At 36.9% G+C, this 17,339-nt stretch overlaps 1 protein-coding gene across 3 annotated transcripts in view; it reads left to right on the forward strand.

Annotated features, from left to right (window-relative positions):
- LOC117432192 (inactive serine protease PAMR1-like) overlaps window positions 1-2,687 on the forward strand; it is a 47,104-nt gene extending 44,417 nt beyond the window's left edge. For all 3 annotated transcript variants that reach the window (XM_059002397.1, XM_034053746.3, XM_034053747.3), the window contains one exon: window positions 190-2,687. In XM_059002397.1, the coding sequence (XP_058858380.1) occupies window positions 190-720 (531 nt within the window). In that variant the 3' untranslated portion in view covers window positions 721-2,687. The remainder of the gene's footprint in view (window positions 1-189) is intronic.
- The last annotated feature ends 14,652 nt before the right edge of the window (window positions 2,688-17,339 follow it).

Below are 17,339 nucleotides of genomic sequence, written 5' to 3' on the forward strand. Positions count from 1 at the left end.
TTAAGAATATTTAATTTTGTTTAATTTGTCATTTCAAAAGCCAAATCTGTTGTTTTTTTTCTTGTTCTCAAATTCTGTCACCAACAGCTGCTTTAATAAATTAATAAATGTAACTTTTATGTCAAGTTTGCTTCCTGTAACACCACCAGTCCATTATAAGCAATAACTCCCACACTTCCTGCCCTGTAGATCTCTGCCATCCTGGTCCACCCTAACTATGACCCCTTGGTGCTGGACTCGGACCTGGCAGTGCTCAAGCTGCTGGACAAGGCCCGGCTCAGCGAGAGAGTGCAGCCAGCCTGCCTCCCCGGGTCCCACAATGGGGAGGGCACTGAGGCGCAGGGCTTTGTCACTGGATGGTCCATCCTGAGTCACGAGAATGAGACGGTGCGGGTGGGCGCCATTGAGCTGGGTGACGCCGTGGCGTGCGAGCGTCAGTATGCCCAGAATGGCATCTCAGTGAGTGTCTCCGACAACATGTTCTGTGCCAGGGAACACCCTCACGGCTTCTCCAACATCTGCCCCTCCGACACTGGGGGCATTGCTGTGGCAACAGCCACCTCGTCCTCCTCTCCAGGCGGGCAGCAGCAGTCCGGGGTGGTCTGGCGTCTGTTAGGACTTGTGAGCTGGGGATATGAACAAGCCTGCAGCCCCGGGCTCTACACGGCATACACGAGAGTCGCCAGTTTCAAGGACTGGATAGAGAAGAACATGAAATAATAAGACCTTCTTTCTCCTAAAATACGTCTGCATGGACTGGGGTTTATTCCTGTCCATAGACTACAAGAAGAGATCAGGTCTGACCTCAGTAATTGGCCCTGTATTTGCTTTTAGGAATATTCAAGGCATTATTGCCAATAGTGCAAAACAACAAGATAGTTATGAACTAGAGGCCATTCAGTACATACTTTCCAAGTGACAAGGTGGGTCCCAGATAAAATAAACATTCAGTAGTACTGAAATGAATCTAATGAAGACTTTAGCGTAGCATTAGTACAAGCAACAGTATCACTTGTCTCTTATGTTGTAGACCTTTTAATTAATTTTTAGTTTTTATGTTTGTAATTTGAGGATATGCATATATTTCATTTCTGATGAATTCAAGTTTCTGCTGCTTCCTGTTTCCTATTCATTCTAGTTCTTTAGTCCAAACATCGGGGTGGGGGGTGTAGCGATAATTTTGCTTATGCTGGTAATAAGTAACAATGTTTAAAAACGCTGTTGTCCATTGAACTGGTTTGGAACAATTTTGGTGTGTATTTTCAATTTTGTTTAATCAATGCTGTATAAAGCAAATGCATTGAGTTACATCTCACTTATTTTGTATTTGTAGTTTTTTAAATCCAGCACAGTAAAAACTGTACCAGTTAATACATATAGTGATGGATAAACTTGTTAAGAATCACTAGACACACACCACTGTGTTGTTTGTAAAGTTAACAATTATGCCTGAAACTTTAAGATGCTTTGATTATATTATACAGTACACACGGGAGACTTCACATTATACTCTGGGATTTTTAATAAAGTCTCTTGTGACTTCTGTGATTTTCTCATCTATTTAAATCATGGAGCCTGTACTAAATAATTACTTCACACTGATGTTTTTTAAAAGAGAAGTTAACTTAAAGAGTTAGTAGCGGGGTTATGAAAAATATAGCATTACACGTCCCCACGTGTTACTACAACTGTTTAAATATAGCGTTACACGTCCCCACGTCTTACTACAACTGTTTAAATATAGCGTTACACGTCCCCACGTCTTACTACAACTGTTTAAATATAGCGTTACACGTCCCCACGTGTTACTACAACTGTTTAAATAACGTACCTGTCATTTTTCTTTTCATTGTTTACATCCTGACAACTGTTTGCACGTATAACTTTAAAGTCTGTTTCAAAGCTCTTTTCAAAATGTCTGCAGAAATTTTGAAAAGAGCTTTCAAGCAGACTTTAAATTTATGTATAATAAGTTGTCAGGATGTTAACAATGAAAATACAAATTACAGGTACATTATTTAAACAGTTGTAGTAACACATGAGGACGTGTAACGCTATGTTTTTCGGAACCCCGCTACTTACTCTTTGAAGGCAACAATAATCAGTGTCACTGACTTGAACTATTTGAACAATTGCCATGTATGTCTTTGATTTAGAAACCCAACTGTGTACAACATCCTCTGCTGTCTCCCTCCACATGGCTCCAGCTGTTTTTATATTGTCTTTATGATTATCATTTTACACATTAGTCCCCGGTATTGCCATCTGCTGCACATTTCCAGTACTACACCACACAGGAAAAACTGAATTCATGACCTCGTCTGAAATACTATACAGAGGGAGGTTCAACCAGAAATAGGTCCCATAGATTAATTGTATTATTAATTTGATGTGTCTATCACTTGAATACAATAAACCAGAATATGCAATTATGAGGAGCAGGTTTAGAAGTTGTGCTTTACTATATTATGCAGTTCACAAAGCAATGATCAGGTATGTATTTAGGTGCAATAGCTTATACTAACGTTAACCAAATGTTGTTGATGTAACTGTTTAGATCAAACTATGTAGATTTTTCTGTGTGAACCTTCTTGTAACCTGTTGAGATGTTCTAATTGTAATTGATTGAGTTCTGGACCTGTAAATAAATTGTATTGTGTTATTCTAATAAAACATTTACACATGTATGTACAAGTGTACATGGCTGTTTGCTTCTATAATAACACTCAAGGACAGTTTTATGAGCACAAGAGCTGGCTCCACACAGAGACAACTGTGCAGGCCAACACTGCAGTGCAAACAAATCAGGCAAGAAAATTGGCTGTAGTTTGAAATCTAAAGGTTTGGCACATATATTCTAGATGCAGTACTGGCTTAAGAGAATCTCAGAATGGAAATGAAATATCGGAGTTATCTTAACTAAGGCTATACTTATTGTTTCAATTCACTTTGCATTATTTTATTTTTCGGTCAATACATCTAGGTGCATTTTCAGACAATATTCTTAATCAAATCCTGGTGGTTTTTTTTAAAACTCAGAAGTTTAAACCACCTATGTGGCCTCAATGTAGCTGTTAGACTCATATCTACCTTTAAAGTGTATCAGGTACACCACAGAGTGCCATTACCTGCCCCCTGCAACACTCTGCCCCTAGTGGATATAGCAAATACCACAGTTGTATGTGCTAATCACCCTTTGTATTGGTGCAGCAAAATTAAGAAAAAATAGTTTTTCCTGATTTTGTAATTTTACAGAGCAATAGAAGATAAACTGACATTTTTTTTAACAAACTGAACCTGGCAGTGGAAAGCCAGTGGCAGGGAGGTGTGAGAGCCTGTTTGCTGGAGGGATTCAGGTGTGGAGTTTGGTTGCTAGTTTTCTGAGGAGGTGCGTATATTGGAGCACTCATTCATGTACATATCACATTGCCTCATCATGGCACAGTTTGCACTCTATATTGATGACAGAAACAGAAAATGGGTTGACGTGAATACATTAGTTAATTGTAACCTGACTTACAAATATAATTGTTTTTATCTATTTGACTTGCTCATTTTTGTAATTTTGTGTTTTATCTATCTTTCTTATTAATTTCCTGTGTTCTTCACCTTTTTTATTTTTTAAATGTTTTTTTTTATTATTATTATTTATTGATATGGTTCTTATTATAATTATGTATTGTTATTTTGTAATTTGTACTATTTCTTGATACTGCAGACTTATTTCTGTTTTACCAAGCTGAAGATGCCATAGTGAAGATAACGTCACAGTAAAAGCGTGGTAGATCATTGAAAACACAGTGCAGCATGATAACACATGATTCCAACTCAATAAATGCATAAGCAGTCTGGGCCTTTTCCTGTGTCAACACTGCAGTGTACAGAACTCCCCAGCAGGGGGTAGCAGCACGCCATTTGTTATAGCTTCTCTTCATTGCATTTAACATTTCGACTCAGATTAGTAAATGTGGAAAGCTGAAAATGTGTGTTCATTTTCTATTAGGCCAGTGTCACATCTGTCATGAAAAAAAAACGTGCCCCTCACAACACACAGAGGTAAAATGGTCACATCGAAAAGATTACAGTCATTATCTCAGACTCGGGCTGTTACGCAATCTGCTTTCCACTTCCATTTATTGACTCAAATATCGCACAGACAAGCTATAAATTAAATCGCAATGCCGTCTTGTACAGTGCCAAGTGAAGCAAGGCGAACATTTTTTGCAGTTTATAACAGTAGTTGCAGGTATACACTACAAATACAAAACACAGCCTACAGAAACAAACACACCGTGCACACAAAACCGTTTCATTTGACAAAAAAAGTGCAAACAGAAACTAAAAAAAATCAAAACAGACATGTATTACTAAATGTAGTTAAAAATGAGACAGGTTTTAATTTATTCAACAAAGGCTTGTGGCTAAAAGTGTTTAATTTTCCTCTGCCAGACATAAGACATTCTAGGTTCATCACACATAACATGAATTTTTCCCCCCGTGTATTAATTCAGTTTGTGTTTCTTTTTGATAAGATTTTATTTTGACTGGGGGTGCTTTTGGTGTGTCAAGCGCCCTGGGATGCTTGTACATGAAGATGCTATATATAGTATTTTATGGTATATAACTTGAAGCTTTTATGATCTTCCTTTTTTTCACTTCACTTATATATATATATATAACAATCTGTTTCTCTATCAGTCTGTATTTTAAACCATTGATTAGTGGTCTTGACATGCTTCTGTCTACACATCCATGAATCAAGTCAATTTCCCTGTTCTGTGTCAGCCTCTCGCTCTCTGTCTCACCATGTTTCGTGTTGAAGTCTCTCGCTATCCTGGCCTGTCCAGTGCTCACCCAGCTATGATGGATGGCTGAGTGCACAGCTCGCCTGAGCTCTATAATAAAAGCAGTAGTGTGTTCCAGCGCACTTACAGCACAGTGAGCTTCAAGGCTGGGGTAGAAAAAGAGCTCCTGTAAGTGGGCATATTGTTCCTCTGAAAAGGAGCCCTTCCAAAAGAAAATCTAAATAGGACTTGTGAGTTCTCAGGTTGGATTGGCACTGCAGAAATCCGCTCACAGCTCACATCAATGACAGAATTTCAATGTGAGGAATGTAGGGGGAAGACAGGACCAGCATTTGAACATTTACGAACAAGAGGAGGCCATTCAGGCCCATCTAAGCTTGTCCGGTTCCGAGTAGGTGATTGATTTAAAAAAATGTCAAGGATCCAAGTGATTCTGCCTCAACAACATGACTAGGTAACCCATTCCATACCACTTTCTGTGCAAAGAAGTGTCTCCTTCCCTTTGTCCTGTGTCTCCATTTAATTTCCAACTGTGTCCTCTGGTCCTGGTTTCTGTATGGCACTTAAAGTATTGGTTAAGGTTAACTATGGCCGGGTTTCCATGGAAAAAGAAAAATAAGTCTCACCTTTTTCTCACTCTATTTTGGTAATACTTTTGGGTAGCGTGGGTTTCCATATAGTTTTCTTTAGCTAGAGAAATTCTCCTTCCAAATGGAAATAACCTAATTAATATTAAAATATGGGAGGGTATATTTAAATGTTTCTGTACCAACAGCACCAGGCTTCAGCAACTATGGAGTTGAAGTACAATCTCTTAAACCTAATTCACTGAGCAAGATTTGCTTTAAAAGAACAAAAACATGAAAAAAACTGTTGCTTCCACTCATTTTTTCAAAAAGACGAATATGGGCTTAACATCAGCTTGCTGCAAGACTTACAGAACGAAGCTCCAGAAAGTCCTGGGTGGATTAGCATCTACTGAGAAATGTGTGTTGAACTCATAAGGACTACCGGTATACTGGATCCCTAATAACCACAACAACAAAAATGTAGGTATATATCCACTTTCTACTAGTGAGAGCCTTGCACTGTCCCTGCGGAATTCAGATACTGGTATTTCTTCTTCTTCTTCTTCTTCTTCTTCTTCTTCTTCTTCTTCTTCTTCTTCTTCTTCTTCTTCTTCTGTAGGAAACCCTGTATATATTATATATGTACGTCTATAATAGGTTTACAATAACAGTCAAAAATGTTTAGCAAACAATACAAAGATAGTACAAAGCACTTTCTTGGGTGGCCAAATGAGGCCGGTGGGCTTGTGGTGCTTCAACACAACCTAAACACTTTGTGGGAACCCAGAGTAAGTAGCGGGGTTCCAAACAATATAGCGTTACACGTCCCCACGTGTTATACAACTGGTTAAATACAGCGTTACACGTCCCCACGTGTTATACAACTGGTTAAATATAGCGTCACACGTCCCCACGTGTTACTACAACTGTTTAAATATAGCGTTACACGTCCCCACGTGTTACTACTACTGTTTAAATATAGCGTTACACGTCCCCATGTGTTGCTACAACTGTTTAAATATAGCGTCACACGTCCCCACGTGTTACTACAACTGTTTAAATATAGCGTCACACGTCCCCACGTGTTACTACAACTGTTTAAATATAGCGTTACACGTCCCCACGTGTTACTACAACTGTTTAAATATAGCGTTACACGTCCCCATGTGTTGCTACAACTGTTTAAATAATGTCATTTTTATTTTCATAGTTAACAACTTTTTATGCTTATAACTTTAAAGTCTGTTTCAAAGCCCTTTTCAAAATGTCCACTCTAGTGCACTGATAGTGTAAGGATTATTGCCCACATTGTCAAACAGGTAACACAGCAATAATAATCCATGATGTGGTACGGAACAGAAAATCCAGAGCACTTGTTATGTTTTTTTTTTTTTCACTCTTCCTACAGTGATTTAGAGGACAGATCTCAAACAGTGAACTAGAGAGGCCACTTTGAAAAGAGTTTTGAAACAGACTTAGAAGTGTAAAAAGTTGTCATGATGTTAACAATGAATGGGCCAGTACCTGCAGGCACTTTAAAATACAGACATCTTATTCAGCATTTGTTTTATAACTAAATTATGAATATTAGGCCTATTACGTGGTTATGTTTTCTAATGTATTTACGTTTTTGCTGTGAGAGGAGCTGCAACTTTCTATGGGAGACGAGATGCTTCAGCTTCGCTTCAACCCCGCTCCGGCAGCCGAACCTGGGGCGAGCCCATTCCCTCTTTCCCTCTCTCAACCCGCTCCCCTTCTCGCACTTGGTTTGCTTGTCTGTTGCTTCGAACTGAACTCTCGACCGCCGTATAGCAAGGCTATTTATATTTTAAAAACTGCTAATTAAAATGATCGACGAGTGGGAATGTTACCCTTCCCCCGTTTATAACGCTCTTCGGTTATAACGCTCATATTGTGTGTCCCCCGAGACCCGCGTTATAGCGAGGGAGCACTATGAAAAGGCGCTAGCAAGAATTTATATCGACTCACGAAGAGTCGAGCAAGGGAGAGAACATGAAAGTTAGCCGCAGAAAGGGATTGAATGAGAAATCAGGTTTACCTCTATAAAATTCCATAACATGTAAGTAGCCTACAGCCCCGTGAAATTATTTTTATTTTTCATGATTTCGTTTTATTTTTCACAAATGTCGTTTTATTACAGATGCACATTAATAAAACAACTCAAATAGATGGATATTAATCATAGTATAGTACACATCATGTTTAACTACATACATACATATATATATATATATATATATATATATATATATATATATATATATATATATATATATATATATATATATTTATTAAACATTAATATTAAACATTTTGACATAAACAGACCTCGCACAGAACAATAATTTAGTTACCATCATTTCTCATTAGCGGCAGTAACGGTAATGTACAGTCCCCCACTCTTTAATTAACTGCCTATTTAAAGTAAATACTGCCCATGTCCTCTATAAAAACACAATAAGATATATATATATATATACACATTTACACTGTCCTACTATCGTGGGGCTGTCATAATAATTGCACATACAATCTACCCATTAAAAAAAAACGATAGGATTTGTATTTCAATCACATTGCACTGAAGCAGGGCTCCGGTATAAAATAAACTGGGGTTTGACATCTGGATAAATTTTCGACTCCCATTCCAGTCCATAGTTGCAAAATCTGCACATCATTATTTTGTCAGCTGCACACATCCCCTCATGCTCAATTCTTTGTAGTGTTGTTTAATTGTAATGCGTGGTTTAAGAATTTTAGAAACAAATATCTCTTCTCTTCCATTATAATTCATTCCCAAACAACTCGCTCCAAATTATACATCTGTGCAAGTGCTACTCAGAGCTTCAGTATCCCTTCAGACTGTGTCTATGGTAACGGATGAGCCTTGACAACTACGATTGCAAGTATTTATTAAAAGTATTTTTTGTATAAATCTCCCAATTTAAAAATGTCATTCTATGTTTGCTTTATAATGATTTTTCGTTTTATTTAGTTTTATATTTGCATTTAGTTTTATTTCATTTTATGTTACATTTATGTTACATTTTGTGCTATTTTGTATTTGCGAAAAACACGGGGCTCTACATATAAGCTTTGAATGTTTTTTGGTACGTGTTTTGTTTGCTACAAATTTTAAAAATAGAATATTACTACTTCCAGAAAACTGTTTTGTGTAGAAAACGTTTACCTGGAATGCCAGAAAAACCTTGTTTTCTTGCCTAATTCAAGTAGGTGAAAATCAGGGCGATTTTTGTGGTTTGTTTGTTTTCATAAGTACACTGTAGTGCAAGCTTACTTGTTTTGTAAAGTGTGAACCTTTATGTTTTCTGAAGGAAAAAAAAAACTGTTAATGTAACAAAGTTAGCAAGAAACAACCCAACAATATATTTTTAGACATGTTGTTTGGAATTCTAAAGCTATACAACACTGAAAGCAGGTTGTGTGGTACTTTCACATCAAAATAAACATTTGTGTAGCAATAATGCTACAAGATAAAATACAGCACTTCTTTTACAACAGCAGGTAATGGAATTGTAATTTAATACTGGCAATTGATTATAAAACCATGTATCAAAGCTCATCCTTTTACTTGTAAACTGCACCTTTCTTTAAAAGGACAATATACCATTAAAGTGAATGTAAGAAAAGTGATATGTCACACACCAAGTTCCAGTTTCCAGTTTCTTTATTGTAATCACACAAGAGCAAGGTTACAGCGCTGGAGGGAACTCCCCCCCCCCCTCCCCCCATTCTTACAGTCTGCTCTCTCTTGAGACATCTGTTATCTGTTTTTAGCAGTTTATCAATTCCAGGCAACTTCTGCTTGCAAGCAGCATTGATTTACAGAAAAAGCAGGGGAAGCAACAAAAATGCAGAAGTTGCTACACCCTTGTTTTGCTACAGGATTTTCTTTTTCTTAATCTAACATGCAAACTGTTTATCCAAACTTTAAACAGTAAATCAATAATAAAAATACAAGAAAAAAACGATTGTAATAATAAAGACATTGATAAAAATATTTGTCTACTAGACTTAGTTTCTTAAAGTTGTACCACAGTAAAGTCAAACCTTTATAGAAAAGCATTTGATTTTATTTAATTCAAGTGTTCTATTATAAAAATATTGTATACTACTCAACTTTTGATAGAGAGAAGGATTTTCATACTGTGATATTTATTGAACGGCTGATTGTGTTAATATACAGTTTAGCCTGTGAAAAATTAGACATAATAAAAATAAAGTTAATAAAGACCCACTGCCTTTGTTTTTGAAAGCGATCATCACCCTGCATGTCTGCCACGAGACAATACTTTAACAACGCCTGCACATCCCACTAATCAAATGCTGTACACAATGTTGTTGGAGCTGGGCCTGTTCTTGAATAAGAGTGTCCTGGAGCTCCTGCAGAGTGCTTGGCTGCAGTGGATGTTCTCCTATCGCTCTCTTTAGCATGTCCCAAGCATGCTTAATAGGGTCTGCAACATGATACGGCAAGAAACGTTCCCCACGCTGTCTGACCCCTAGCCCCTCTCAAACGTTCCTGGATTTGTCAGTGTCAGAGGTAAACAGATTAAGGGTCTTCTAGACCTCATACCAGCCTCATGAAGCCATCTTTATAAAAATGATGAAAAAAATAACTGACTGCCTATATCAGTCACAGACAGGAATTTAATGGTAATGTTTTTAATTTGACCAAAAAGTTTGACCCTTAGCAAAAGTTGAGTAGTATATTTTAAGTGACACTAGTTTGCTACATTAGGAATATCATATTTTCTTTCACAAAGCAAGTTGCTCATTTGCATAAACCACATGCTTACAGTGCCTTGCATAAGTATTCACCCCCCTTGGACTCCACATTTTGTAGTGTTACAACCTGGAATTAAAATGGATTTAATTGGGATTTTTACCATTTGATTTACACAACATACTTAACACTTTGAAGGTGCAAAATATTTTTTATTGTGACACAAAAGTTAATTAAACAAAAAAAAAGGACATTTGTTGGTTGCATAAGTCTTCACCCCCCTGAGTCAATACTTGGTAGAAGCACCTTTGGCAGCAATTACAGCTGTGAGTCTTTTTGCGTAAGTCTCTACTAGTTTTGCACATCTGGATCCTGCAATTTTTGCCCATTTTTCTTGACAAAATTGCTCAAGCTCTGTCAAGTTGGATGGGAACCGTTGGTGAACAGCAATTTTCAAGTCTTGCCACAGATTCTCAATCGGATTGAGGTCTGGGCTTTGACTGGGCCATTCTAAGACATTCAGGTTCTTGTTTTTAAACCACTGTAGCTTTGGCTGTGTGTTTAGGGTCATTGTCTTGCTCAAAGGTGAACCTCCACCCCAGTCCCAGGTCTTTTGCAGACTGAAACAGGTTTTCCTCTAGAATTTCCCTGTATTTGGCTCCATCCATCTTGCCCTCAATCCTGACCAATTTCCCAGTCCACATGTTTGCTGTGTCTCCCACATGCCTTTTGGCAAAATCCAAACAGGATTTGATATGGGTTTTTTTCAGCAATGGCTTTCTTTTCGCCACTCTTCCATAAAGCCCAGCTTTGTGGAGAGTCCGGGTTATAGTTGTCCCATGGACGGTTTCTCCGATCTCAGCTGTGGATCTCTCCAGCTCCTTCAGAGTTACCATTGGCCTCTTGGTTGCTTCTCTGACTAATGCCCTCCTTACCTGGTCACTGAGTTTTGGTGGACGGCCTTCTCTAGGCAGAGTCGTGGTTGTGCCATATTCTTTCCATTTTTTAATAATGGATTTAACCGTGCTCTGGGGGATGTTCAAAGTTTGGGATATTTTTTTATAACCCAACCCTGATTGGTGCTTCTCCAGAACTTTATCCCAGACTTGTTTTGATAGCTCCTTGGTCTTCATGATGCTATTTGTTTAGATATGCTCTCTAACAAACTTTGGGGCCTTCCAGAAACAGGTGTATTTAATCTGAGATCATGAGACACTTTAATTGCACACAGATGGACTCATTCAACGGATTATGTGACTTCTAAAGGCAATTGGTTGCACCAGAGCTTATTTAGGGGTGTCACAGCAAAGGGGGTGAATACTTATGCAATCAAGACGTTTCCGTTTTTTATTTGTAAATAATTTTGAAAAATATGTCGATTTTTTTCCCCACTTCAACATTATGGACTATTTTGTGTAGATCAGTGACAAAAAATCCTAATTAAATCCATTTTAATTCCAGGTTGTAACACTACAAAATGTGGAAAAGTCCAAGGGGGGTGAATACTCATGCAAGGCACTGTACGTATAAAGCATGTGGCACAGGGTGAAGCTGATTAAAAAAAGTCTTTAAAGAATTTGGCATTGGACAAATGTACATAGTTTCATTCATCTTCATTTTTTTTTTTTTTTTTTTACCCAAATTCAAAGGAGAAACTGCAATCTCCTCATCAGTATCTTATACTTCACATAAGAATGGACATTTTATGGCATAATTTTGCCACCTTCCACTGAATTTCTTTACAACCTGTAAAAGCTTTAGGACAACAACAACATCTGTTCTATCTGGAAAGTAGACTGTTGATATGTAAGTAATGAAAGCAAATCTTTCAAGGAAACATACTGCATAATTTGCCTTTCTAGTCTGCCTTGCATAGCTTATTGATGAATAGATTCAATGAGTGACAAGGCATTTTTGTTAAATTAAATTTTTTGTACCAGGTTTTCAAAACATAATCCATTGTAAACATCATTAGTGCATCAGTACGAGGAGACTGTTGCCAGTGTATGATGAGTTTGGCTGCATCAGTGAATTGTAAAAAATCTTTCTATAGGCTGAGACATGAAAACATCACCAGTTTCCATACGATCATGAAGGTGTCTGAATTACAATCGGGACAGCTGCTAGAAGATGGATCTGTTCCACAGTACACAAGACATACTTTGCAATACAAGTGAATTTCACAAATGTTTTTATAATTTGTAAAATGCTTAGATAATTGGAAAACACGAGGTGGCAATACACCAGGGAATATGAGCTCAATTCATATTACAAGATCAGCTGTAGCCTCCTTAGTTAAGCCATGGGGCAATATGAGTGCATTTATCAACATAATCAATTGAACCTTTGTAACAATAGCACCTTAGAAAAGGGGAACATTTTCAAATTCAAAATAAGGTGGGACATCAAATCCCCTATCACCATTGTGAATATAAGAATGAGTGATTTTCAAGAATATTGACCAGAATTATAATCACTTGAAAGGGTATAATTATACAAATCACTTTCACCACTAAGGTCAATGGGCCAAATATTCAAACGCCTTGCGTGTACCTACACTACTTGGTTTGATTGAATGAGTAGTTCACAACAAGCTTCAATATGAAAGCTGAACATTAATTTCAATAAAAAGTTTTTAATGAAAACAAATATTGTAGCCTATTTCACTAAAGTGAAAACTGTCTTCTGTTATTTTTAAATACCACTGCATCCGATTATTACTACTGCTTAATAACAGGAACAGCATTTTATTCAGGGTTGGTGCTGAACTTAAACATATTCATGCCTGCCTGTACCCCTACCCCCGCACAGGAACATTACCTGCTAACTTCACCTATTCAAAAAATATATAAAAACAATAACGGTCTGGTTATCTCTCCTTTTTTTCAATGAATAGAATTTAATTAATAGAGAGAAGAAAGAAAAAAAACAAGCTAACAACTATCTAGCCTAAACAGAAATGTTTTTATTTATATACAGTACTGTGCAAAAGTTTTAGGCAGGTGTGAAAAAATGCTGTAAAGTAAGAATGCTTTCAAAAATAGACATGTTAATAGTTTACATTTATCAATTAACAAAATGCAAAGTGAGGGAACAGAAGAAAAATCTACATCAAATCAATATTTGGTGTGACCACCCTTTGCCTTCAAAACAGCATCAATTCTTCTAGGTACACTTGCACACAGTTTTTGAAGGAACTCGGCAGGTATGTTGGCCCAAACATCTTGGAGAACTAACCACAGTTCTTCTGTGGATTTAGGCAGCCTCAGTTGCTTCTCTCTCTTCATGTAATCCCAGACAGACTCGATGATGTTGAGATCAGGGCTCTGTGGGGGCCATACCATCACTTCCAGGACTCCTTGTTCTTCTTTACGCTGAAGATAGTTCTTAATGACTTTCGTTGTATGTTTGGGGTTGTTGTCATGCTGCAGAATAAATTTGGGGCCAATCAGATGTCTCCCTGATGGTATTGCATGATGGATAAGTATCTGCCTGTACTTCTCAGCATTGAGGAGACCATTAATTCTGACCAAATCCCCAACTCCATTTGCAGAAATGCAGCCCCAAACTTGCAAGGAACCTCCACCATGCTTCACTGTTGCCTGCAGACACTCATTCGTGTACCGCTCTGCAGCCCTTCGGCGAACAAACTGCCTCCTGCTACAGCCAAATATTTCAAATTTTGACTCATCAGTCCAGAGCACCTGCTGCCAGTTTTCTGCACCCCAGTTCCTGTGTTTTCGTGCATAGTTGAGTCGCTTGGCCTTGTTTCCACATCGGAGGTATGGCTTTTTGGCCGTAAGTCTTCCATGAAGGCCACTTCTGACCAGACTTCTCCGGACAGTAGATGGGTGTACCAGGGTCCCATTGTTTTCTGCCAATTCTGAGCTGATGGCACTGCTGGACATCTTCCGATTGTGAACGGAAGTAAGCATGATGTGTCTTTCATCTGCTGCAGTAAGTTTCCTTGGCCGACCACTTCGTCTACGGTCCTCAACGTTGCCCGTTTCTTTGTGCTTCTTCAAAAGAGCTTGGACAGCACATCTGGAAACCCCTGTCTGCCTTGAAATTTCTGCCTGGGAGAGACCTTGCTGATGCAGTATAACTACCTTGTGTCTTGTTGCTGTGCTCAGTCTTGCCATGGTGTATGACTTTTTCTTCTGTTCACTCACTTTGCATTTAGTTAAGTCATAAATATAATTTATTAACATGTCTATTTTTGAAAGCATTCTTACTTTACAGCATTTTTTCACACCTGCCTAAAACTTTTGCACAGTACTGTATGTATTATTGCAATCTCCACAAACTGCGGGTTCTGTTGCATTCACAGCGCTGATAATGTTAGATATAGCTAGATATTACTACAGCGAGGACTATGGGTCAAGCCAATGTTTGTGTAGGGTGCATGTATTGTAAAATAGTGCCAGGTGCAGGGTTTAAAAAGCGTGCAGCCAGTCTGTTCTGGGCTGCTGTGTGTGAAGAAGCCTGCTTGATAGTGTGCTCAAGTGTATTGAAAGAAAAAGGTACTGTAAAGCCTTTTCTTGTTATTTGTTTAAAAACGGTGTGTTTTGTTTTTGTTTGATTTTGTTTTAGCAGGTAAACAGTCTAGCTGACCTGTTTGTTAGTTAGGTTCCCGTTTCTGTGTTTTAGTTAGTGCTAAAAAATTGTTTTTGTATTAAACATTTTAGCGCTTAAGCACTTTTGAAACAAAACGGTTGTGTCCTGGGTCTATTTTTAAAGAGGCAATGAACCTGAATATGAGTAGTGCAAGCACGGAAACTGTATATTCTGCCCACACGATATTTCCTCTTTTTCTGTTGCTCTGCTGGCACTTGCATATATATTTTTATAATATATACATAATATATAATATATAATATATATTAATAGCTGAAATAGCAGAAAAACAACTTAGGTAACACGTTGAGAAATTACCAAGCTATGTTAAGGATACAACACAATTTTTAAAAAGACTTGAATCACTAAAACACAACCTTCCAGAGAATACAATTTTATTTTGCATGGAAGTAAAATCCTTTTACCCAAGTGTCCCTTGTAAAGAAACTTTAGAAGCTTGTCAAAAAGCACTAGATAATAGACAAGATAAATCAATACCTACAGCAGAGGTGCTGAACATGATCAACGTAGTTTTAGAAAACAGTTATTTTACATTTGTTAATAAGAATTACAAACAAAACTATGGTACAACAATAGGATCTAAATTAGGAATGCATTTTGCCAGTACATACATGGGGAAATGGGAAGAACAATTACTTAGAAAATCGGAAAGAGAACCTTTAGAATACATTCGGTTTGTAGATGATATTTTGGGGGTTTGGACACATGGAGAAGAATCTCTTTTCCAGTTTCATAAAATGACAAATTAAATACACAGCAATATTAAGGTGGACCTTCGATGGACAAGAAAAGAAATAGGATTTTTAGATACCATATTAAAACTTGAAGAAGGTTCAATTGAACCTACTGACATGCAGCAGTATTTACACATGTCCTCTGCACATCCGATACACACTAAAAGGGCAATCCCAAAGGGTCTAGGAATAAGAATACGAAGAATATGCTCTAAAGAAAGTGACTATGTAAAACAAAGAAATGTATTAAAAACAAATCTTAAAAAAAGAGGATACAAAGAAAGAATTATAGAGACGGAGTTAAGAAAAGTGGATAAACTAAAAAGAGATGATCTACTAGATTATAAAAATAGAGATAAAAAGGTCAAAAGAGTCCCATTAATAATTACTTTTGCCCAATATTTCTAAGATAGTTTGGCAACACTTGCGGATTCTACATAATTCAGAAAAATTAAAAAAAGTATTTCTTAAGGCCCCAGTTGTAACATTCAAAAGAGAAGCTAATTTAGGTGATATTTTAGTTCACAGTAAACATAAAAGAATAATTGACAAAATAGGTTCTATGAACATGTGCACCAGTAGATGTAAAGTGTGTAAATACATAGACAAAAGTAAAAATATAATTAAACATAAGAACACCACATATCCACTAAAAACTAATACCTACTGTAAAAATAGCAATGCTGTTTATGGAATAGCCTGTGAAAAATGTGATGAAATCAAATATGTTGGAGAGACTGGAACTACTTTATATAAAAGGATTCAAAACCACCTTTCATTAATTAGAAATAAAAAAAAATGAATGAACCAATAGTACAGCACTTCACCAGTCAGGGACATGACATAAATGATGTAAAGTTTGTAGTAGAACAGCTCAAATTAGACAATGCGACATATAGAAGAATAAAAGAAAGTAAATGGATAAATAGACTGAACACGATTATGCCAGCGAGACTCAACAGAAAAGAATGAACTAATTAACTTCAATAAATATATAACATTTAAATAAATAAACAAAATTCATTCAAAAGTTGTGCATGCTGATGCGCTGGGGAGGCCAAATCAAGACTGATCCTCAGAGCCAGCATTGCATGATATAATAAAAATATAAGTTTATATAAAGTAATGTTAATTAGAACTAATACAGATTCAAATATATAAGTAAAAATGATGTCACAATATATAGAACAACATTACATCATGTAAGAATAAATCATGGATTTGAATGTAAACAATAACAAGTAGTTGTCATGCCGTCACAAACCTATAAATAACTCCAATGTTTTGATTCAAACACAGGCTCCCTTGAGAAAGATATGTACAACATATCGAAACGTTGGGCAGCTGGCTCTTTGAGCTAAAATATATATATGTCTAAAATCTGTCTGAAAGCCATGTTCACTCTTTAACTAGTAACAGAGATTGTCCTGAAATACTTCCTGTGAAATAATTAAGAGGAGTGTAACCAGTCTTAAGGGCAACTATGTATTTTGCCCGTCCACTTTTTTTTGCTCTGTGTGTATGCACTATTCTATGTTTTGTTCTGGTTAGGCATTTAAACGGTTTAAAATTAAATAAAAAGTGGAAAGATGACTCCAGAAGGCCGACGTTGATTAAAAACAAAACAAAAAAACAAAACAAACCAAAAAAAATGCACCTTACACAGATATTGGTTTGACCCATTGTCCGCCCTGTAGTAATATCTAGCTATATCTAACATTATAAGCGCTATGAATGCAACAGAACCTGCAGTTTGTGGAGATTGTAAAAAATAAATAAATACATTTCTGTTTAGGCTAAATAGTTGTTAGATTGGTTTGTTTTT

Source organism: Acipenser ruthenus, chromosome 27, assembly GCF_902713425.1.
Source record: "Acipenser ruthenus chromosome 27, fAciRut3.2 maternal haplotype, whole genome shotgun sequence".
NCBI classification, from domain to species: domain Eukaryota; kingdom Metazoa; phylum Chordata; class Actinopteri; order Acipenseriformes; family Acipenseridae; genus Acipenser; species Acipenser ruthenus.